The sequence below is a fragment of the Amblyomma maculatum genome, chromosome 3, assembly GCF_055883805.1.
Source record: "Amblyomma maculatum isolate TAMU_Amacu chromosome 3, ASM5588380v1, whole genome shotgun sequence".
Classification (NCBI taxonomy): Eukaryota; Metazoa; Arthropoda; class Arachnida; order Ixodida; family Ixodidae; genus Amblyomma; species Amblyomma maculatum.
The window spans coordinates 161,494,318-161,518,665 of NC_139346.1; the positions used below are offsets into that span (position 1 = coordinate 161,494,318).

The window sequence follows — 24,348 nt, forward strand, 5'->3', positions numbered from 1 at the left end:
CACACACTAACCACGCATACAGGCGCTGGCTACAGGTGCGATAAAAAAATAGTGACCCATGTCACATATGGCGAGGCAATCAATCTGAAAGCACCATTCACACATAACGGGACACCACGATCACCACCACAATGCGAGATACAACAGAAAAACAATGAGCTTCAACCTCCTTATTACTACAAGCACATAAAAAAAACGGGCCTGTGTGTTTATTGCACTTTGCAGGTCTATCTGCTCTTATGCAGGGACCTCGTCAGTAAGCCTAGTGCAGATGAAGCATCTTCTGAAAGTGGAAGTTAGCGTGCACTCATCTTAAGCACTTGCAAGCTCTGCTGTTAAAGCATGCTAGCCTCGCACTTTTGCCAACAACTTTCATTTTGCAGGTCACACAGATTCTGTAAAAGCAGTCGATCAAATTTGACAAGGATGGACCAGGCAACTAACAGAGTGGGAATATGTCAAACAGGCTAGCCAGCAAAATGGTAAAGCAACTCATAGAGGGAGATGACAGTGCATGCGGCAACAGTACTAGCATTTTTTTTTTTTCCTTTGTCGGAAAGTAGTACGTGGATACTGAGTGGCATAGGTGCACAGGTCCCTCCATAAGCATGGGTCAAGTTTGTGGTAGCACCTGGTCTTCTGGGATGCAAGGTACAGACAAAATGTGTGCCCCCTTTTTTCTGCCTATTATGGAGGGGGGGCATTCTCCTCCTTGCTCCCCTCACCTCTGTGAACGCACACAAATGCTTATTCAGTCAATCAAAAGCAAAACAGCACAGAAAAGTGACTTCTTAATGGATTAAATATTACGTGCAGAACACAAGCTATTTTCTGTAAATAAGCATCTTGTTCCATGCATTTCATTAATACAGGAATTTGAGCTTCCAATATAGACCTAAACAGTTATGGCTGTCTGAGGGTATCGCTCTGACTGCTGCCTGCAAAAACAACGCTTGCAATGCCCTTACGCAGATTTTTGGATACTCCATTTAGAAGCAAAAATTGAAAATGGCAGCATTATTAATATGTTGTAGTGACCTATGAAACTACACAAAGTATTAAGCATTTGTGTGATTCCAGCTACCGCATGTCATTAATGCCTAAGATAGCCTAATTTAATTCAGAAGACATAGGAAGGTCAACTAGCACTTGAGAACGCTACCCCCGCGCACTATGCTGCTCGTATAAGCCAAAAGCAAACTGCTCTTCTTATGCAATGCTTATTAATAATATATGACTCACTTTATACACAGAGTTGCAGCGCTCCGCTAGAAGTGTTTCTGAGGAAAGCAGAGAGGCTCAAACGTGCTGCTTCATAGCGAAGCTTCAGGCAGCCCACTGTGAGCCATTTCACACAATGCACCTTGGAAATTGGGCAATGCAGAAATGGCACTGTTGTTTCGCCAGGTGTTGTCTCCAAAGAGGAGAATTGTTTGAGTTTCACCGGGTGTTGTCTCCAAACAGGAGAATAAGTTAGCTTCACACAAACATAACATATTACAGTAAAATAACAACCAGTGTACATGAATGCCTAACTTAAATAAAAGTACTAACAAACGCCAGTAAGTTATGCACAAGATGTGACAATCATAAATGTGGGACTAACAATTGATGTGACCACCTTTCAATGATTTGTTAGGATTGAACCAAGTGCTGACATACAGACAAGATGACAACACTGAGAACTTGCCCATCCAAATGCCTGCTTGTCCCTGAACTCGAGTTTACAACCTGTATTACTCAAAATGACACCAAAACTGACACTGAGACAAAAACCTGTTAAAGACAACAGGCGCAAGAAGCTGCAACAGGTGTCTGTGACCCAACAGGTCGACAGATAAACCATAGTTTGAATGACTTGTGAAAGGTCGTGTTGCAGATGCAACGCTGAACATATTCTCAACCGCGCAGCCTGCATTTGGTCCACTAGGTTAAATATTTTCCTGCGCCTCATCGACAGTATGGAAGTAGAAAAAGAAAACCCGCTGCACAACTTCTTTTGCAAAGCCCCTTGGCAATCAAATATAAAGGAACATTTCAGTCTAGGCAGCAGCCAGTAGCAGGATATTAGTATAGTGGCAATCCATTTTGCGTAAAATGCCATGCATGTCTCCTTTATGAATGCAGTAAGTTGTTATGTGAAAAAGTGTGACTACAGTAGTGAACACCTTACAAAACTGGCCTAGTAATAATGCAGCTTCCTAAATGCCATTGCCATCACTTTCCATTAATTCAGCATAAAGAGGACCTACAAAATCAGTTCAAATCAAATTGTGAGCTACAAGCTAGCACTGCATTAAACCTCCCCTCACAAACTAATAGTATCTTGAGATTGTGATCGACATTTTATTATTGCACGTTTCAAGCTACCTTTAAATACCAACACGGAATTATGGCGCACATTGATTTTTTCATGCAATGAAGACTGCGCCAGCAAATCGGTAAATCACGTTCACAAAACTGCTTCCATGACCGGCCGCGACGTGTACACTGCCAGCCAGGGCCAAACCACGGGGCCAACCATTTGAATGGCCAGAGCGACGACCAGTCAAAAACCACTTTTACGCGTGAACACGGAGCAATCTGGCCACTAGTCAGCTGGCGAGTGCGCAGCTTTAGCAAAGGTGTGTTCGCTGATTTTATAAATAATCTCCCAATCATGTACCATCCGCAACCATGCGCCTCCCGCCGGTCCAATGCTCAACATGCATGGCACACGCAGACGATAACGACCTCCTCCAGGAAAGCAATAACCACGACATGAATAGAAAACTTCCCTGTTACTACTTCTACACAATTGGCAACAATTATAACCCCCTTTCTCCATAAAGAGTGGGGAGCTGGAGCTACTGAACAAGTGTGGGCTAAAACAAAGAGATGAAGCGACTAATCTTGAATTATCAGTCAGCGGGCCCCAATTATTCCAGCAAAATAAAAACAAAATTTTCAGCACAAGCTAGCTGGTACACTTATGCTAAAACTGGGGCCTGGCAGCTTAAGGAAAGCTGCTGCTGTGTTAGTGCCCTTAATCCTTTCTCCTATTTTAAAGCGGGCAAAAGCACATGAAACTAAACATTTGTTCTTGCACAGAGGAGCACAGACAATGGCGCAGGGGCAACAGAAGCGGCAGAGGCAAGCGAAAGCAAAGATAAAGACGTACTGAACATTTGTGCTCATAAATGGAATGCAACTATTTAATGCTTATGAACATAAACAGAGCATCTCTAAAACGCTGTTACTTTGAATTGAAAGATGGCTACCACTTCTTTTCTTTCTCTTTTTTTTTTCTTTTTTTGAATATGATTCACTCACAAAACAGTCTTCGACCATCTCCTTTTGTGACGCTCTACTTACAAGAAATGCATCAAAATGCTACAACTTCACACGGCAATGTCAAAAAGCAGGAAAGAGAATGGAAGAACAGCAGGATGTACAAAAAGAAAAAAATGCCAGACACCTTTTCCTCCTTTAAGAAACATGCCTTGCTTTTAGGTAAAACTCTTCCTTTCCCAAGTACTCCAGTGCTGAAAACCAGCTCCAGCTTACAATGGCACCCAAAGAAAGAAAGAAGGCTGTTGGCAACCACGATGACAAGAGGTTTCCACTAAGCTCTGTCACACAGTTGGCACACGCAACTTGAAATGAAACTTCATGAGATCATAGACAGCACTTTGTAACTTTTGTACAACATAAGCAAGTCCAAAGTTTACCAGTTGTGAAGGAAAGGAGATGGGTTTTCATTTGTACAGCGTCATCCACTTGTAGCTATAACACGGTCACAGCTTTCAAAGCGAAATTGCGTCGCACGCAGACCCGTATCGAAGAAAACGGATACATGCACAGAGAGACCCGGAGGTGGTGCTTTGCATGGCCTAACACTAGGCTTTATTAGGTATGTGGCCGGGTCATATGCAATGGCGCTTTGAAGGCAGTGGCCATGTTATAGCTAGATGTGGACAACCCTGTACATACATGTAAGTAAGCATACACGATACCCCTTAAAAAATAGTTCCAACAAAGCTGAGATAAATGGGAACAACCGGAAGAATGACCTTGAAATGCATATCAGCAGCTACATCGACACCAAAGGCCGAGTCCATTATAGGATTTGTGCAATTTGTTTCATGCTCACAGGAATGCTCAAAGTTGCGAGAACTTCTGCATTACATGAACTGTGAACTTCCCGCAATAAAAAGTACAAATAAGTTTTACTGTAAGGGAATGGAATGCTCATATTTCAAGCAAGAACTTCTTTTTGTTAAAAAGAAAAAAAGACTAATCAATGTGCTTCCATAAAAAAACATCAAATTAAGGCATGGTCAAGCAATGCTGACATTACCGACCCAATGGCACCAAAGCATATGTGCTAAACAAAATATAATATTACCGCCCTGCCAAATGGCAGTAAAATATGTTACATTTCTGGCATAGAAGGCACTGTAAAGGCAACAAAAACACAAACTGATGCTCCAACCTACAATAGTGCCTGCCAGCCTTCCCTTCACCACAAATTTCTCGCAACTCTCTTTGTCAAAGACGTCCTGTAAAATTGTCATGCGAGCACTATGGGAGTTGTTTGGCAACTACATATACCCTAAGACTGAAGAGTCACACCTATGTCCACCAGCACAAAGCTGCTGCAGTTTGTACCCAGACTGCACTAAGTAGAGCACATCTCTACTCAGTTGAGTGCCACGAGCACAAACAAAAATGCTACACCCTAACGAACCTTCTGTGCCGGACTTATTTCAGAGCATTCTGATCTTAGGACCAGACCTTTAGGGCGAGCCTACAGAGCCTGTTGGCACACTAACACCACGTGAGCCTCACTGTGATGCCCCTCGGGATGGCAAAAGTTATGAATCCATGGCATGCACGTGGTGAATGTCAGGCCACGTGAAGCAATCTACTTGGTAAACTCTAAGTGTGTTCGTCCTCATGGACATAGAAGCAAAAGCTTGCAAAATAGGAACTCAATTGGCCGGCTCCAATTGGAGTACACCAGTGAAAAAAGATGCAACGTGGCCAAGCCTCTTTCATTAGTGAGAGGTTATCATCAAGCATTTTTTGCTCACTAATACTCTTGGCAACAAGAGTAATTTTTTTTACTGTTGCTGCAAATAATTTCTTTATGCTTAACTATCCAACTGCATTCATCTTACTGCAATACAAGCACACACTGCAAGACCCATCTATGGTAAAAAAATTGTGTGGCATGCCTGAGAGATGGCTAGCATTTCTCCCAGAGCCGTGGTTAGTTCACCACGCCCAACAAGGAATTTTGCCGTCCTGCCAACACTTAAGTGCAGTCAAATACAGGTGTTCTCTGCGACCTGTGTATCATGCAATACCTCCTTGAAGCGATGCAGACACACAGCTTTTACACGTTGGTGACACAAGGAGAGTTCTCAAAGAAAGAATGAGAGGACCCTGAGCATATTGTGGCCAATGATTGATTACAAGCAATTTCCTGTCGTCAGTTTTGGCTTTGGCCAGCATCAATAAGCGACACTTGCATGATGACACAATCAACCCACAGAAGCATTGCTGATCATGTGGGCTCAGAAATTGAGGAAGCGAAATGTCTGACTGCTCATGTCACTGTTTTGTTTTGTTTTCTAGGGGCAGAGCGATGTAAAGATTTCTTATCAGCTCAGATTACATGACACTTGTTGTCAACTTTCGTGAAGAATGAAATGTTGAAACTGCTTGCCAGCCGAAGCTGAAAATGTTAAATTACGTTCTGCGTAACACCTGATACTGGAACTTACTAAGGAAACAAATTACATCCTTTGCCAATCTTTTAAATTTTATGTCCATAACCCTTCATAAATAAAAGAACATGGATACTATTGCGCACCAAAAGAACTAAAGAAGATAACAATTTGTTAAGAAGTCAGGACAGTTGCTAGCCTTTACTTTGCACAGAGTTACAGCCTCAGAACTGGTACTGATTCTATACTACCCGAATGAGAATTGGAACAAGCAGCCTGGCTACTTTTGGCAAAGACGGTGACGCCATTGGGCAACATGCAAATAATGAAATACTACGTGAGAGACAGATTATTCAGCATTAAGGAACGAAAAAAGAATGAAAAGAAGAAAATAAAAGAACTGACCACTGATTTTGGTAATAGCACTGCTCCACTTCCTTGTTAATGAAACAGCCCAGTCCAACTCCGCACTCCACAGGTGGCCCATGTAACCTAAAGGCAGCTGAGACATACTCAGTATCATTCTTTGGCCTTATGGCAATGAGCCACGGCTGCAATACATCATCTGCCAAAATCAGCTACAAGAATGACCACGCTCTGCAGCTTGGATAGCAGCGTGCAATATAAGCAATAAGACATCACAACCGTTTGGAACCATCACGCTGTTCACAAATAACTGCAAATGCTTTCACACGAAGGTTGTTTCAAGGTGGCATGAGCTCACATTGAATACCAGACTCCAACCCAGAAAGAAAATTTCACACAGTGTACTGCAACTGTGTAATTTATACTATTTCTTTGATTAAAATAAGTGTGGTATTTCTATGCTGTTGTGGGTGAAGTGAGCAAGGACTAGCAGCTTAATGCTTCCGCTCTTCTAAATGAAACTCTTCAGCTCTATTAACACAATCGTTTAAAAAGAAAAAGTTGCAATGCACCTGTCTCGGGAAACATGCTCATAGAAGAAACATTGTACGACTTAGAACAGTGGCTGGAAAGCCACCCACCCAGTAAGCCCTGTCCAACATGCACCGGTAGAAACCTGAAAGCCATAAAATGCATCCCATGCCCCTTTCCTGCAGATATATCCACTGCTCAGTAGAACACAACCTCGAATGAACTCTAATGCAGAATTGACACACATCACTGTTCTGCTTCACAGTACGGTTCAATCCTGTTCAAGAAGGTGGAAGAGAGCATGTTGGGTTGTGCTTTGGTCACAAAGAACAAGTTGCAGTTGATGAGTGTGCGTTTCATGAAGTAGACAGCAACGCGAAAGGCACGCCTCCAAGAAAGGGAGCATAAGACTAACTTTACACCATATGCAGAAATAAATCTGAAGACACCTGATCAAGATTTCAGTGAGAAGGATAAATTGGGACTCATCATATCTGATTTGCAGACGAATATACTGAGCCATTTCCTCTACAACTGTAAGTGAAGTTTTCCTGTTCTTATCAAGCTCAAGGTGACACCATTTGAGAACGTTAACCGTGACCTGTGAGGGCTAGCCAAATATCACTAGCTTTAACTGCAGTTAGCAGCAGCGTCAAGTTCAGCATTTCAATAGCTCAATGAGCAGTGAAAATGGCCACAAGACATCCTACTAATCATGGTTATTGTCAAGGTTAGGGGTGTGCACTTAACGATAAAGATATTTCGAAAAATTGAGGAGAATATCCCGGAAAGGAGGGCATAATATGGCCACATTCATCAAGAGAAAAATTGCTTTACAGTAAGCAAGAGAGGAATGCACAATGGAGCCGCAGGCTTGCCAGCCGGCACAGACTTACGTGGACCAAGTGGTACAAAACGACAGTCGCAAGTGCTCCGCAGAACCTTAACCGTGGACTGGCATCATCCTCTTCGTGCCCTTGCATCTTTGCACTTCAGTGCTGCCTCGATGAATAAACGCTGATCAAATGTCCCTTAGGAGTAACAAACACTAAAAAAAGAAAAAAAAAATGAAGTTTTGATAAAACTGCACTTTTAGTCATCCTACACATCAGTTGTCTACAGAACTTGCCTTAGACATAGACCTGTGCTAGCCAGATGAAGATGGGAGCACTCCAATCCCTTCCAGGTGGGTTGGTTGGCGACGGTAATGTGTTGTACGAACTGTTTCACGAGCGTAGAAAAAGATCCGAGGAACATTGTATTCTTTGCACTTCAGTAGTCTGTCCATACTCCTGTTGAAACCAGAGAGCTGGGGCACTGCAAAGATGTTGCAAATTGACTGGCCACACCACAAAGACACGGGCGTTCCTCTGTTGCTCCAACATGGCACGCCGCAGAAAACTAGAGCAATGAGCCCAGAAAACAAAACTGTCTGATGCTGAAAACTGCACTGCTCGCAGGTGAAAGAACAGCCTGGCACATTGGACTAAGCACTAGCATTTTACAGGTCACTCTGGCTCTCCTCACTAGCTAGGCTGCTTGACATGATGAGCCGGCGCTGTGAACTCAGTCGTCACACGTGCGATGGACGCACCACTGAGTTGTTGTTGGTTCTGACTGCACGTTCATTGTTGTCATTGCAGTCGGGACGATCGAGAAGAAAGCTTTCTTCCAAGTCGACCTCAAAGCCGGGGTTGGCAACAATGTGGGGCACAACTGACGATTCTTCTTCCTCCACTTCGTCTTGAAGCTCCTCTGCAGAAAACGAGTTTATTCAACCTCAGTTACACACTCACATCTAGTAACCCACACAACTGCATTTCACTTCACACTTAATCACAATCTTGACCAGCACATACAAAAGCTAGGAGAAGCTGGAGCAAAAAACACGAATAATAATGGCAGGTAATTTTATTCCAGCTCATTCAGCCAGATGGTACTACCTATCGAGCTGATCAATAGCTCGTACCTGCTATTATTTTAAGGTAAAAGCCTTACTAGGTTATGTTGTGTCCACGAAATCTGTCATAAAAACGTGTTGCCGGATATGACGTCATCACCTGGTGATGCCATGTTGAGTCATTAGTCATTAATAGCAAAGATTAAAAATAAAAATGTGATTGGTGGTAAATATAGCAACGATTACTAGTGATAACAATAAATACAATTAGTGATGTCCTTAGCAACAATATAATTAGTGATAATTAGTAATATAATAATTAATGGTGACCTGACTAGTGACAGATAATTAGTCATATGCAGTTAGAGACAGGCAGTTCGTAAAAACATCCTCCGCTAATGCTAATGATTCTCCCAATGCAGTTTCTGATTTGACCTCTAGTTTTAGAGCTCTCTCTGTGCAACTGTTTTCTCCTGAACAGCATCCTTTTATTGATTTCAGGCAGAGCAAACAGACCTGTGCTAATGCTTAATGCATCACTATACTCTGTTTCATACATCAAGTGCAACACTGCCAAAGCTAGAGCTTTTGCTTGCACTCCCCGCATCTGCGATGAAAAATTGTGCCCGCTCTTGACGAGAGAAAATAATAGTTGCTTTGTCTGCAAGCTTAATACATCTTACATTTGCCACCGACTTCACAAAGGGGAGAAAAGATCAGATTCGGTGAATTTGTATGTTTTGTTTGTCGTTTTTGTTCGTGTCGCGTTTTCGCTGCCCCGCAACCCTGTCAACTGTGCCCTCCACGCTGCGCATCTCTTTTTGAGAAAATGGTTTTTTGGAGCGGATTTTTTCTTTAAGATCCATACTGCGAAGATGTCCAGGCATGCGAAGCAAGTTATTGCAAAATGTATGCTCGGAATAGAGCCCGTTTCCACAAAATGAGCGCGTAGTGGTACGCGTCCTTTTTTTCCTTGCGGACTACTTGCGTATCTTTTGCTGCGTTGCACCTGATACATGAAACGGAGTACAGGCAAGTGAGTGCAAAATTTTATCTTTGCGCACACTATACTACCTATGGATGAAACAAACCGGGCATACATTACAGTGAAATATTTGAATGTCACTAATTGTGCAATGTACACTAAACATTAACGTTTCTGAATGCAACTGGCATCAAGAAGAAAATCTATGCAGTGGAATCGTGCTGACACAATTTCGCTTATGTTTTTTGGGATAATACTTTCTTTGAGTGTGTTCCCGGCCAATGCCCTATAGACACAATATGCTTGCCCCTGTCATGCAAAAATCTCAGAACATCAAAGGCACAAGATATGTAAATTTTCGTTTTATCTAAATATGGACAGAAGGATAATCTTCTCTCAAAATCTAGTTAGTAGCATTTAGAAGCAGCAATGATGCGCTCTTTTCACTATTAGAGCCACATGTGGAAAAAAAAAAAAAGAAGCAGGCAACCATTTTGCAGAGCCAAAGGTGAAAACACTGCCAGTCAGGCCCTTGTTTACAGCCAACTACACTGGCTTCCTTTTTAGTTATTTTCATTTTTGTGTGTGTATGACAGGTGATGGTTTGATTTTAGCTCATCTCTCTTACAAGAGATAAAACTGGGCGAGCATGTCGAGAAAACAGACAATGTATTGTCATCCCATCTACAGCACAGGCCAGGCACTTTCTGCTTGAGCCCTGACAAAATTTTCGGCACATGACTGGCTGCCTAGCAGATTGCTACTGCAGCTTGTAGTAAGCCAGCTGAATTGTCCTGAAATCAAGGAACGCACCATGCCGGCCTTCCTTGTAGATGAGCAAGCAGCTGAGGCAGGAGAGAATGAGGATGGTCCCCATCACCATAGACACGGCCACCATCCATGCTGCCGTGCTGAAGTCGTCCCCACCAGCAAACATCTTTTGCACCACCTCTGCACAAAGATGCCAAGCAGGTTTGTTGTGGGCAATGTGGTGTAGCATAGCTGGATGCACATGCCCCATTTCTGTGCAACATGATTAGGTGACGCACCATAGAGGAAATAAGGGGAAAAAAAAGAAAAGCAAGACAGAATGGCACAGCGCTGGGTTTTTGGAAGTGATACCAGTGCCTATGTGGTAACACCGCACAACAGCCAAATCATTGGAGAGGGCAGGTATCATCATTTTCGCGAGAATTATCTCACAGCAGAACATGGCGTGTGCGAAGGGAACGCTCGCAATGACAAGTGCATAAGGAAGTATGGAGAAAGTAAAATATAGAAATTTTTTTTTTAAAACATAGCACTTTAATGAAAACGAGCAGAACAATGCTAATTAAAAGGCAGCATAAGTGCGTGGTTTGTAACCGATACTTAAGTATGGAATGCTCTTATAATAAAACAAGGAATTCCAATGCATTGCTACTATCAATGTTGACTAAGGGCGTGCGAATATTGTAATTTTCAAATACAAATCTAATATGAATGCGGGAAAAAAATGCCTTCGAATATGGAAAACCTGATCAGAGAAAAGAAAATTAATAATTAAAATAGCAAACATTGTTCGTATTTTTCATTTCAGTCAAACATATCTTCAAAGTATACTGCGCACATTAGAACAAGGACCTGAAGGTACGCACAACAATCGCAGACTCGCAATTGAATTCATATCGAAAGAAACACATCTTATATACCCTCAAGCATCATATCTAGGCCCATGAATAAATCTGCCTTCTTTTTTATAGAACGGCCACTTATACAGTCACCCCCCCGCTTACTGATGAAAAACGCCTCTGCAAGTTCAAACGTGGGGATGATTGTATAAGTGACAATTCGATCAACTTTATAAAAAAGAAGGCAGTTTTATGAACTTCGCATGGGCCTAGATGTGATGCTTGAATGTATATAAGATGTGTTTCTTTTCGATATGAATTCAGTCGCGAGTCTGCGCTTGTTGTGTGTACCTTCACGTCCTTGTTTTTGTGTGCACAGTATACTTTGAAGATATTCCTCATTTTAATTCACTCTTTTACTCCTCAGTACTTCTGTCAACATTCCGAGTATGAGCAATTTTATTATTAGTTGCCCCTGGGCAATGGAACCATCTGCAACAGAAACAGAAACCTTTATCAGAGAGCCAGGCTATCACGAGAAACCCATGTCTATGGTCTTCATCTCACAGTTTCAGTCTTGGTGTAGTTGTAATGCTCGAAGCTCGAGCGATTGCGACTAGTGTCAAAGTCTCATCGAGTGCACAGCTTGGTTCACACACCTGCAGGGTCGAGTGGCTTGGAGGTGGAGGCATACACCGTGGTGGCCTCCCCGGGGCCCAGGCGGTTAGAGGCCCACATGCGGAACATGTACGGGGTGCCCGGTTCCAGGTGGTACACAAAGAACTGCCTCTGCGTGGGACACCACACAGGGGGCAGCATAAAACATGAGCAGGAGACTTGAACCAGTGTGCAACTACTGCTTCAGAGCGTACTGCTCTCACATCCTGCATTGATGGCGAGAGAGTGCATGCACCGCTTGTCTAAGTTTGAAAAAAGAAACAAGAACCCTGCTCTTTATTTGAAAGCTGAAAACTCCCACAATGAACAATGGCTTTTCAAGCAGCTTGCAATACCTGTGCTGATGTTACGAGACGTTTAATGTCCCAAAGTGACCCAGGCTGCGAGGAATGCAAACAACACCTTTGTAGCGAAAAATCTTTATACAAAGAGCATGGTTTCATGGCTTCCTCCCGGCAATGCTGCAGCTACACAGCAATACCAGAGGCCTAGAAAAGTAAGTGAGCAGGGAGCTGTAGCCATTCAACTTCTAGCATGCCCAAGAGAAAGCAAAGTTTCTTATTCAGACCACGACTTACGCACCGGTGGTGGCTTCTTCCAACAACTTATAAAAGTAACATCACTTGAATTGCGGCTACTGCCAACTTCAAACTGCTTTCATAGTAAACGTATGCATGACAGGAGGTAGTTACACTTTTATGTAAAGAGCTTTAAAAATCAGCCTTTCGAAAATACCATGTGATGGCACTGCAGTGTTAAAAATTGCCCTTAACGAACATCTTCTCATTCAGTAAGCTGCTGAAAATCACTACTTTATCACAAGATCTAATCAAAACAGTGATATAGGTAAAAAGCTGAATTTGCAGCAACTTCATTAATGCTGGTTATAGGTAGAGGGCAGAGAAACGAGGCTAAGGCTTAGAGACTGAGAAAAGAATTACATAGCATGTGAAAAATGTTAGTCACATTCGATTGTTGAGCAGTGAACGTGTCCATATAACCAGGCTTGTCCGGAAAACCTATCAGCAACTCAAGCATATCTCAAAGAGCCCTACTTCATCTGTTACTCAGCAATAAACGAATCCTTTACCATACTTGAACAGGGATGTCTGACTCAATACCCTTCTGATCCCGTACAGGCGATTCAGACTTTACGCAGTCTCACATCATGTGCAGCACAGAAGCCGGAAAAAAAAAAAAAGGAACACAGCGAGGCCAATGCACCAATACTCCTGCGGGGCTATGTACAGAACATGCAGCATAAGCTGATTCGGGTTTTCTTACTTTACTTTCTCTTGGGCATGCTAGAAGATGAGTGGCTACAGCTCTCTGCTCACTTGCTTTTCTAAGCCCCTGGTGTTGCTGTGTAGCAGCAGCATAGCCGTGAGGAAACCATGAACCCATGCTCTTTGTATAAGGATTTTCGCTACAAAGGTGTTATATCTCGTTACTTCGAACACCACATTAACAAAAATGTCAAATTAACAATTTGAAAATCCTCAACTGACTTCCAGCGTTTTCAACGTAAAAATAATTCAAAACTACGGATTTCAATACAACGCAGATTTCAGAATAACGCACATTATTTACTTTTTCTCCTATAATCAAGGAACACCAGTAATTACGAATTAGGCTAAGATAACAGTGCCGCAAGTCTCGCGTGAAACTGAAAATGCCATTTCTGTGTGTATGCCGTGGACTTCTGCTATCACCATCGCCATATCTAGTGCCAACACCTAGCACCACCACAAAACACTGGTTTAATAGGCAGTAACCAGCAACTTGCCTTTTTTTTTTTTTTTTTTCTTTCTCTCCGTGTTGTGTGTCGTTCACTAATCGGTTTCTCGTGCCATTCGCGTGTGCGATGTGGAGGAATTTTTGTTGCAATCTTATTGTGAAGTTCGCGCGAGATCTGATGATTAACCCTTTGATGCCCAACGTTGCTCTCGGGCAACAATTCAAACATTTTTTTTTTCTGTTGCGCATCTTGCGCTTTTGGTATGGCAGCGCCATCTAGTGTGTCTATACAGAAGCATTTGCTTCTGTAGCTAAAAAACAGAGGGCAGCACTCATTCAGTAGCTACAACAGCAGACAAGTTTTTGGACTCCGAGGAGCAACGTGTACATTGCTACGCGAGGTGAGATATTTTTATTTTGATCAGCAACTAGGCGCTATTTGCAAACTTTATAGTATGTGAAGCTCATCGATTATGAGACGGGAACTGTTTGTGCGCAATCAAATCGATAGAAAAGTTTAGAGTGGCCTGGCGCAAGGCGTGCAAACTATTATGTTGCTCAGGAGCAACATCGGGCATGTGTGGGTGGCATGTAATAATGAGCAAGCTTAGGGCGCCGAGCTCTTGCAATTGACGAACTGCTCACAGGGGGCAGAATTTCATTGGATTTGCCTTTTTTTGTGCTTGCATGAAGTGAGAGAAAAGAATAATGCCTTTATATTCAGATGGAGAAATCAAGACGACGGGCCCTCACGGACGAGGAGATCCAGGAGATAATTTTTTTGCCTGATGGAGAAGTGTCTGATATAGACATAGACAGCGACCCCGATGATCCAGACTACGAACCAACTAAAGAAGATTCTTTTCTTCATAACTGCCCTTTGGAATTTGTCACCAACCTTCGGAGCGACAATGCACCAGAAGGCGAAAACAACGAAGTTCCAAGCGCGTCCCCTGAGGCTCTGTCAAGCACCGCTCAAAAACCTAGGGGCACTAAGAAGCCAAAAAAAAAAAGAAGCCAACGCGGAATTGGCAACGCAAAGACTTGCCACTCATGGATATTTCATGGAAAGGTGAGCTGCCACCCCCACCTGCTGATGTGCTGACTCCTTACGAGTACTTTTCAGCATTCTTTGACGCCCGAATGGTGGATTCTTTGTGCTTCCAAACGAATTTGTTCTCTACACAAAAGAATGGTACTTCTATTGGCGTCACACCCGAGGAGATGCGGAAGTATTTGTCAATCCTTGTGATATCGGGAACGGTACGCATGCCCCACTTCCGCATGTTCTGGCAGAACGGAACCCGTTTTGCTGTGGTGGCTGACTTGATGTCAAGAAATCGCTTCGAGGCCATTCACCAGAGTTTGCACATGAATGACAACTTTCTAGCGAAGCCGAGAGATGCAGAGGGCTACGATCGTCTGTACAAGGTGCGCCCCATTGTAGACCTTCTGAAACAAAATATGAAAAAGGTGGCACCAGAAGAGCGCCAAAGTATTGACGAACAAATTATCCCTTTCAAAGGAAGATTCCCTCTAAAACAATACATGAAATCAAAACCCCACAAGTGGGGATACAAAGTCTTCACGCGCGCAGGTTCCTCTGGAATTATTCACGACTTCCAAATTTATGAAGGTAAAACCACAACGAATGAACATGGATTCGGCATATCTGGAGATATCGTAATCGACTTGGTACAGGACTTGGAACCGCATGTCAATCATAAATTATATTTTGATAATTGGTTCAGCAGTCTGCGGCTTGTGGAGGAGTTGAAGTCGAGAGGATTTCACAGCGTTGGAACAGTACGAGCTGACCGGACAGAGAAATGCCCTCTTGCCGCCGAAGCAACACTGAAGAGCCAAGGCAGAGGATCCGTCGATTTCCGGACAGACTCCAAAACAGAGATTGAAGTCACAAAATGGTATGACAACAGCTCTGTTGTCCTCGTGTCGAGCTACGCAGGGGTTCAGCCGACCGACACATGCAAACGATGGAGCGCCAAGGAAAAACGCACCATTGAGGTTCCTCGACCTTTTTAAGTCAAAGAATACAACGCCTTTATGGGTGGTGTGGACCTTGCTGACATGCTTATAGAACTGTACCGCACCGACCACAAATAAAAAAAATGGTACATGAGGATATTTTTCTGGTTCATAGACGTCTCCATTGTGAATGGGTGGCTTCTCTACAAGCGGCACTGCATGCAATTGGGCATCAAGAAGAGACTGCCTCTGCTCACCTTCCGCGGACACATTGGGCAAGCCCTGGCTCAAATAAACACAAAGCCTCTGAAAAGAAAGTCCAGCATGGCAGCAGGAAGTCAACATGCACCTCCGAAGCCAATCACGCGACCTCTGGCACCACGGCCAGTAGCGGATGTCCGTTACGATGGTACGCACCATTGGCCTCAGTACGGCAAAAAGAAGAACAGGTGCAAGTTTTGCAAAACAGGCTACACCTACCTCTTCTGTGAGAAGTGCAGGATGCATTTGTGCCTGCTACCGACAAGGAATTGCTTCCACTCCTTCCACTCCAAGTAGAACCGCAAATGCCCGATGTTGCCCAGGAGCAACAATTCATTACGAAGTAATGAATAAAGAAATATTTTTTCTTTCACCTGTTTCGTGCTTTTGGATGCTATTTTAACTTGTATTAGCAAAATCAGCAGCCTGAATTGCGTGCAAGTTTTGCAAAACAGGCTACACCTACCTCTTCTGTGAGAAGTGCAGGATGCATTTGTGCCTGCTACCGACAAGGAATTGCTTCCACTCCTTCCACTCCAAGTAGAACCGCAAATGCCCGATGTTGCCCAGGAGCAACAATTCATTACGAAGTAATGAATAAAGAAATATTTTTTCTTTCACCTGTTTCGTGCTTTTGGATGCTATTTTAACTTGTATTAGCAAAATCAGCAGCCTGAATTGCGAATTGCAGGTTTGGGCATCAAAGGGTAAATGCAGCCAGCGATGGCGCCTAGGGGAAGCTAAAGCAGTTTTTGCTGCAGAAAAAGGTAGCCATATTGCAAGAAATTGATGCAGGGAAAAAGCAGATCCACCTCTGCAGACAGCTTCACATTGCCCCATCGACCGTCGCGATTACTTTGAAAGACCGATACAAGATTGTTAAACTTCAGTGAAAACTGAAGATGAGGTTGTATCGGACTGTGTTTTATTGCGCATGCATGAACAAAGTCTGCGCTTTCATCGCTCGGTGCAGTGACGTAAACGATGAGATGTTGCGCGACGCGGCATGCGGCAGAAAAAACTGATTTCTTCAAATAAATCAACTTTGGAGTTAGTGGAAAATTTTCATTTGAGATTGTGCTGCTTGCCTGCCCATGTGTCTGCTGCCAAGGTACGTCATTTTCATACCTTGGTTTGACCACTGGCTTATAGTTGATGTTTTTCACTACAACGTTATTTCAAAATAATGAATGGTCTTAGGCAGTCCCCCGCAATTCGTTATATTGAGATTTGACTGTAGTCTCACATACACTAGTTGATGTAAGTTGCTCTCCATGGTTCCTGCCCTGCCTTTGTGATGTCACTGGCTTACAGCGACACAAAGTTTGTTTCCAAAACAACTGCAGCAGGTACTGTAAAACAAAAGCTACTCTGAAATGCCTTAAAGCATAAAAGCAATGCAATTGGCTGAAACAATATAAATGCAAGCAAGTGCAGGCAAAAAGCAGCACACAACGAGACTAATTTACTAGCACAGAATGACTGCTGCAAAGGTGCTCACAGCGGCGGGACTGATGTGCACGGGCAGGTAGTGGTGTTCAGCAGCCGAGCTGTTGGCGGCAGGAGCTTCGGCAGCTTGGTAGGCCAAAGTGAAGTGGGAAATAGGGTAGCCTCCGTCGTTGGTGATGTGCCACCTCACAGTGGCTACCACACTTGATGGGTGGACCGTTACGTTTGCCAGACGCCCAGGAGGAGCTGTTGTGCAGAGCCATTGCAAAATAACACAACTGAATGTAGTCGGGACGCACAAGAACTGAAGAAGCTCTCCATTGAAAGCAGAGAAGTGTTCACTGGAAGTATGAAAACAGCAGCATTTTCTCTCCCCAAACAAGGCCCAAGGACTTGCCTCAAAAGTGAACCAAGCAACTGTTCAAATAAGAATACAAAAATGAACTACAAAATGAAATGTTGACCCAGCAAGGTATTACTGACATCAACCCCAGCTAAATGAAGCTACAGTTAATAAGAAGCTGTTAGTGGCAGTAGCAACTTCCCAGCCCAGCCCGCATTTATTTCCAACAAGAGCCACTACGGGTGCATTTGAGACATCTAACCAGACATCGCCACTACCCACTGGCCAATAGTAGTGTGTGCCCAGAAACAGCCTTTTCGAAAGCAATCGGAACACAATGAAATCTGATACCTATAAACTACATGACCCACCAAATTTTGGAGGTGCCATTATGGACTTATCGAAAGTTAACCATGCGGATATATTCCAGGAATACCAAAAGAATCACACACTGCAACAGCGTCAGGACTGAAACAACCTCACCTAGCCATGGTGACTTAGTGCACTGTTTCTGTTGATGGCTCAGTGATCACCACCAGATAAACAGCGGCATTCATAGTGCCCGAAAGCACCTACAGCCACTGCTCTAGGCTCATACATAAAACATCATCCATGACAACCGAACTGGCGGGCAAACGAGAGAACATCCGCACATCACTGGACAATATTCTGTGACTCAAGACATGCAGATTATAAAAAAAGACACGAAGCCAAGTACAGTAAACTCTCGTTAATTCAGCCTTCAAGAGACCAGGAAAAATGTTTGAATTATCCAATGGTCCTGAAAAGACTGCGAAAAACCATTTGCATCACAGCAAATTCATCTGATGAACACCCGCATGATGGAAGTCTACCTCTGAGGTGAAACGCAAGTGAGAACAACAGTTTTTCTCAGTTTAGTCAGGTGTTTTGTCTTCCGTACACCGCCGGGAATGCTGAAGAAAAAATGTCCCAATATCGTAAAGGCCTCTGTTACCCTTTTCACAACGCAGTGCTGTTACAGTTCACAACGCAGTGCCTCTACAAAAAACAACCCCATCACATTTTGAGGACGCTTCATCGCACAGATCGTGGTGTGGTGCACACTGCAGTGAAACTGCACTTGACTAGCACACAGTTTCGCAGAGCGTGATGCCATTCCAAAATAAAAGTAAAAAAATACACTGATGCACCAAGCAGTGTCTGAAACTGCACGACTGGATGATGCGCGCACCCAATCTCTGCCGTGGGACGGCGTGACGCCAAGAAAAGCGAAACTGAAACTATGCAACCTGCCACAGCATGCGCAAAGTGCTCGGGCACCACTTCCATGTGACTGATACTTGAAGAGGTCTAGTTCCGTGATTGCTGACTACACATGTGATATGGTGATGTGGTCGCCCATCCGAATTAACGAGCATCCGGTCCCATAGACTTACATGGGCGTCGGCTGGGACCCCACTCTTAGTTCGAATTATCCAAATTTTCAAATTAGCAAGATTTTACAGTACACATGAGCAGCTGACTGGGCAAATTGTGCTTCTGCTAGCTGAGGCATTCGAGAGTGGCCCCACCATAATACCCCTGTCACACGGACAGTTTCAATCCTCATTGAACTCGATCTACATTCAACTTCGATCTGCATTCAACTCAATGCAGATCGAGGTTGTCACACGGCAACTTTCAAAAGCAGTCAAGCTCGAGCCTGCTTGACTTCAAGCTGCTTCCTTAAGCGCTCTTGAGATTTCAAGCACACTCGAAAGAGGTCATCGACACCCTCGTCATCAGTGAGCTCTAAAGCGCACGAGGAAAATTTCTCAATGCTCATTGAAAATGCCCGTGTAGCACGGGACGCTTCAATCCTTCTTGAAAACCTCAATGCAGATAGAGTTCAATGAGAGTCGAAAGTGACCATGTGACAGAGTTATAATTATGTCTCAGTGGCCACCGAGCCCTTGTGGTATCGCAGGAAATGAAAGCGCTGATGCAGAACCTAAGCTCGCCTATGCTGATCAGGCCTCCATACGAGTACAAGAGGCCTCCATACAAGTCCCTTTCTCGAAGAGTGACGCTGAAGCCTTACTGGCTGATTCAATGGAGCGTGCCATGCAATTACGAACGATGCGAAACGTCAGTAGAACAGCATCTCAAGGTTTACAACTTCACCTACTATCTAAAGTCATGTGGCGTCACGGAACTCTCCTTCTTCGGTTACGGCTTGGTGTTCGCGCACACCAAAAGCTACTTGACAGTTGAGGCTGGCCCGAAATGCCCGAACTGTAGTATTCCAGAGACAATTTATCATATTATTTGTGAGAGCCCTCACTGTACTAAAGAGAGGAAGGACTTGGAAACTGATCTCAGGAAGCTGGGTAGCCGCTCTCTCTGTAAGAAAACTACTCTAGGTGCCAGGGCAAAACAAACTGATACCTGGCATGCTATGAAGGCTCTCTTTAGGAGGAACAGGTCTAGGTTTCTGGCGGTTACTCTTGCATGTGCTGCGTTATTCACGAGGACATGGTTTATGGTACATACTTGACATGCATACGTGTATCTGCTGGAACATATGGATGTGTATTTTGAATCTGTTTAGATGGTGTTTAAGCATTTGTGCCTGCACAAGAAAGTGCAGAGGTCTTCTCTGCAACAGTGCCGGTATGTGTGTAGTGACAATTGGAATTGTGGCAACTGTTAACTGCTTTCTAGTGCAGTGCAGTGGTGTGCATGTTTATGCATTTGTGCCCGTAACAAAAGTGCAGTGCTCTTCCCTGCAACCATGCTGATGTGTACGCAGTGACAACTGGTGTGTATGGATGTATCGCCAAGTGTGTGCGAGATCTAACCATAACATGGATCACCACAAAAAAATTGGCTGTACTGTGACATCGTCACCTTCCATTCACACCCTAATTCCCCTTTGTTTACCTTGCCCCCTTCCCCAGTGTGGAGTAGCCGGCCAGGGCCTCTTATCACCGGACAACCTCTCCCACTTCCATTTCATTAAATCTCTCTCTCTCTAATGCACATTTATTGGCATCTATAGTCTCAAACACTCAAGTATCAAGAGCCATGTCTGTGTGAATGCATTTGCTCACAAGCACTGCATTTTGAGCCTAGCAACTCTCATCAAATCCCTGGAGAGAGCTGTGCACTCTAAACATGCTCATGCACCCTGTGCTAACCGCAGCACAAAAATAAACTAGAAGAAAACTACTCTGCAAGGTGCAATGCAACAGTCTAAGGGACACCTCCAGTAGCTAGCAGGGTCATGTACACTTAATTTTTGTGCAAAATTTAAGTAATTATTGAGGACGTCAAGGCCATCAGAGGTCAACATTCGAGAAAGGTTAAAATGAACAGTTGTTGACTGATTGAGCTGTGAAATCCCTCTGAGCAAAACGTTCTGACGCTATGGCAGCTGTGGTATTTAAAAAATTCTCCAATTTCCTTGACTTGGCACTGAGCCAGAAAAAATTAAGTTTTTATTTCCCTATGCCTAGCCTTCGAAGTAATATGCCACTTCAAGGAAATGTCTCAGACTACTCAAGAATTCAGTCCAAATTTGTGCATTTACCCAAGACTCAACTGGATTGGTTTTTGTCTAAGATTTGGATCAATAACTGACAGCAGATCACTCTGCTTTTGGCCAGCAGCAAGGAGAAACACTAGGGTGTGTCTTCCACACAGGCCAACAAACACTCTACTTTCCAGTGACCAAATGAGAGCTACAACTGTAATAAAGAAGCACAAGGCACCTGCCACATTTAATAGAATCTGTCTGATAACATCCGAGCCTTTTGTATGTGGCTTGGCTGTAACTAGACAGGACATGTCAATAAACTTTTGAAAATCCCCATATACTTTGCTCGTTGGGAGCCATTCACGTCTGACCTCGTCCAGAGGTGATAATGCTGTGTTCTAGTTAGGAACCAGCCCTTTCCTCACAGCAACCAAACTTTCAGCCTCAGATGAAAGTGTCGCATGTCTGTGCTGTAGGCAGGCATCTATAATCAGTGTATGGCACCCATCATGACCCCCTTTTTTCCAGCTCCCATGACCTCCCACATAGAGCAGGCTAGAAGAATTTGCCTGATTGCCTCTGGCTAACTTGTGTGCTCTCAAGCCATAAAGTTCTCAGTCACTCTTCCAAAACACCTGGCTTGACAGAAAGCTGGCAACAAGCAGGTTCTGCTCAAGGAAAGGTTAAGGTTGCAGGTCAATGCCACAACCTAAGATTCATAACCACTGCAATACCTACCTCTCACGCATGTACCATGCAAGTTTAGGAAGCAGAGCTCCTACCACAGCTACCTGCAAGTTGCAACGCAAGTACCTTGCACCGAGTACCAGCATGTACCCACTACAACCGTGCCTTTATTGATGCCTCTTTCTGATGTAACATTACCTGGTCACTTATTGAATCCGTGGTAGCTGGCTAGATTCACTTTTAGCATATTCCTGCCTTGTTTTATCAAGCTAGCTGCTGAACTTGCAAAGCATTTCTAGAGTGCACTCACTGCGAATGACAAGCTGAGCGCTGGTTCGGGGGTGCGGAGTGTCCAAGTAGCACGAGTAGTTTCCCGCATCAGACAGCAAGAGACCGGACGACACCAGGTCCCCACGATACTCGTACACAGTCCAGCTGAGCTCAGGCCCAAGGCCTCGGCCGTCTTTCAGCCAAAGGACACGCTGCACCTGCTGTTGCTGCTGCTGCTGCCTGCTAATGTTGCACTGTAGCGTGAGGCGTGAGCCTAGGTCTCCCTCTATAAGGCTCGGGAGCCCAGCTTTAAAGTGATGATACGAGGCTGCAGGCCAAAAAATAGAAAAAGCGCAACAGTGAACGTGGCAGCACCACACAAGGCTGGGACATGGCCCTGCACCTGGAGTGTTGATATTCGTCAACCACTTTTAGCACTAGTTTCACCTTTGGCCGACAACAAATTTAACAATGAACAAAAGGAGCACAGGACACACAGCAAAGGGTAAGTCGGAGGGCATTTTCACTGGTGTGTTGTGTTAACACAAGGCTCACGGTGCATTCGGATGCACAAGCTGATTCCATACTTGGCCTTGCGAGTAACTCGAGGAGGATACTGTAGAGATGCCAAAAAGTCTGCAATGTAGCAAGAGCACTGCTCTCATCGTCAAGGTCGACATGGAAGCATTTCCAATACACAGCAATAGCAAGAACATAAGCCAGCATCATGTTTCAATCCCCACTGGTGCACTCCGCGATGATGCGATGTCTAATCACAGATGACAGAAAGACTATCTACCAACAAATTCCTTTTGACAAGCCTGGTTCTGTTATGTTATGCGGAATAGGGCACCAAAGCAATACAACTAAACAGACAACTTTGTTGTTGAATACCCTGTCGCCTACTCATGCGAGTAGAGTAGCACTTTTCCAAGATATTCCTGACACAAGCAACTTTTGCCAATATGCACAATTTACTTGCAGTGGTCGTTAGAAAAGAGCTACGGTGAAAAAAAAAAAAAAAAAAGTGCTTTCAGCTATATCAGCTAAAGTTCAATAGAAAACCCTCGAAAACTGTGCACTTAAGTGAATTATGCACTACCTAGACAATTGTTAAGCACGAGGTGGTATGTCAGCAACCTGTTACACTCTCAACGCTTTTAGAGAACCCAGATTTCGTCATTTTTATTCTGTCCTAAACAGCAGCAAACATTCCTAAAGGTGTAATGCTGCTATAATACAGAACTCCGAGCAAAAGCCACATTACGCATAAAAAGCGATCACGCACATTTTCTCAACAGTGCAACTGGTCAGTTACTGTGTGTAGTCAAGCAGCAAGCACAAACTATATTTATCTGGCAAGAAAATATTTTTGTAATGCTTGGGACAGTTACCTAAACGCAGCATTACCTTGAGGAGCTTCCACAGTGCATTTGATGCAAAATGCAGCAGACTTGAATAAATAGCTCTTTTACATTCGAACAAAATATTAATCGAGTAATCCGTTGCGAAGTAGGTTCACAAATCACGTAACCGCTACACTTATTTGATAACTTTCGCGCTTCATGAAGTCCCAAAACATTAGCTATACTAGTTACTGTGGTTTATCCCATGAGTTCGCAAAGGTTCAACTGCGGAGTTATCAACCGATCGACCAGCAAGTGAAAACGAGATCGCGAGAAGCAAGGACTGGCAGCGCGCACGCCTACCAAAAGCTTTCGCGTGCGAGAACGACGGCGGTGCTCAAATGCTGATGAAGCAAAATATACCCTAGTGACGTCGCCTGCACGATGACACAAACATAGCTTTTGCTGGTTTTTGAGAATGATAATTCGAGAGCGTAAAATGCATTCTGCCTGGGCTTACCCGAAGAAACCTTTTGCATACTCTCTTAAATGAATTACCTGTCGCAGCGCATTTACAAGGACGCTTTCCTCTACAGTAAAAGAAGACCCATTGGCCGCGAAAGTCTGTTCATTCACAGTGTTTTAAAATCACAGTTTTAATTTAATACTGCAAACACAGAGGACAGAGTGTTTACATCAGAAACTGGAGGACGCAGCGCAGGCATTCTGACAGCTAAAGTGGAAGCGGTGAGCAACAAGAGCGCGAGCCGATCACTGTGCTCAAGAACGCCAGGCGAAATAGAAAGATTATGTCTACCCACCTTCCAAGAACAAATCATTCAAAGATAAAATCAGTAATAAGGAATTATGAACGATTTTTCCGAACATCATAAGCTGCTAAGAGTCTATTTCGGCCATGTTGAAGATCCGCGCACTGATCCCTAGTTAGCTGCTTCTGCTCGTCGGCTTGTAGTCTTGTAGAACAG

General features: G+C 43.9%; 1 protein-coding gene across 3 annotated transcripts; it reads right to left on the reverse strand.

Moving 5' to 3' along the window:
• Nucleotides 1–169: 169 nt before the first annotated feature.
• Nucleotides 170–24,323, reverse strand: LOC146196667 (neural cell adhesion molecule L1-like). 3 transcript variants are annotated; one of them, XM_084598440.1, is made up of 8 exons: nt 24,184–24,323; nt 22,057–22,344; nt 17,270–17,463; nt 11,766–11,895; nt 10,310–10,447; nt 7,741–8,366; nt 7,508–7,659; nt 170–6,206 (listed from the first exon to the last, which is right to left on the reverse strand). In XM_084598440.1, the coding sequence occupies exons 1-6, from the start codon at nt 24,251–24,253 to the stop codon at nt 8,185–8,187; spliced, it is 1,002 nt and encodes a 333-aa protein (XP_084454566.1). In that variant the 5' UTR covers nt 24,254–24,323; the 3' UTR covers nt 170–6,206; nt 7,508–7,659; nt 7,741–8,184. The 3 variants fall into 3 exon arrangements, with proteins under 3 accessions (XP_084454566.1, XP_084454565.1, XP_084454567.1); XM_084598439.1 differs by having other exon boundaries at nt 170–7,659; XM_084598441.1 differs by lacking the exons at nt 170–6,206; nt 7,508–7,659 and having other exon boundaries at nt 8,228–8,366; nt 11,766–11,990.
• Nucleotides 24,324–24,348: the final 25 nt, after the last annotated feature.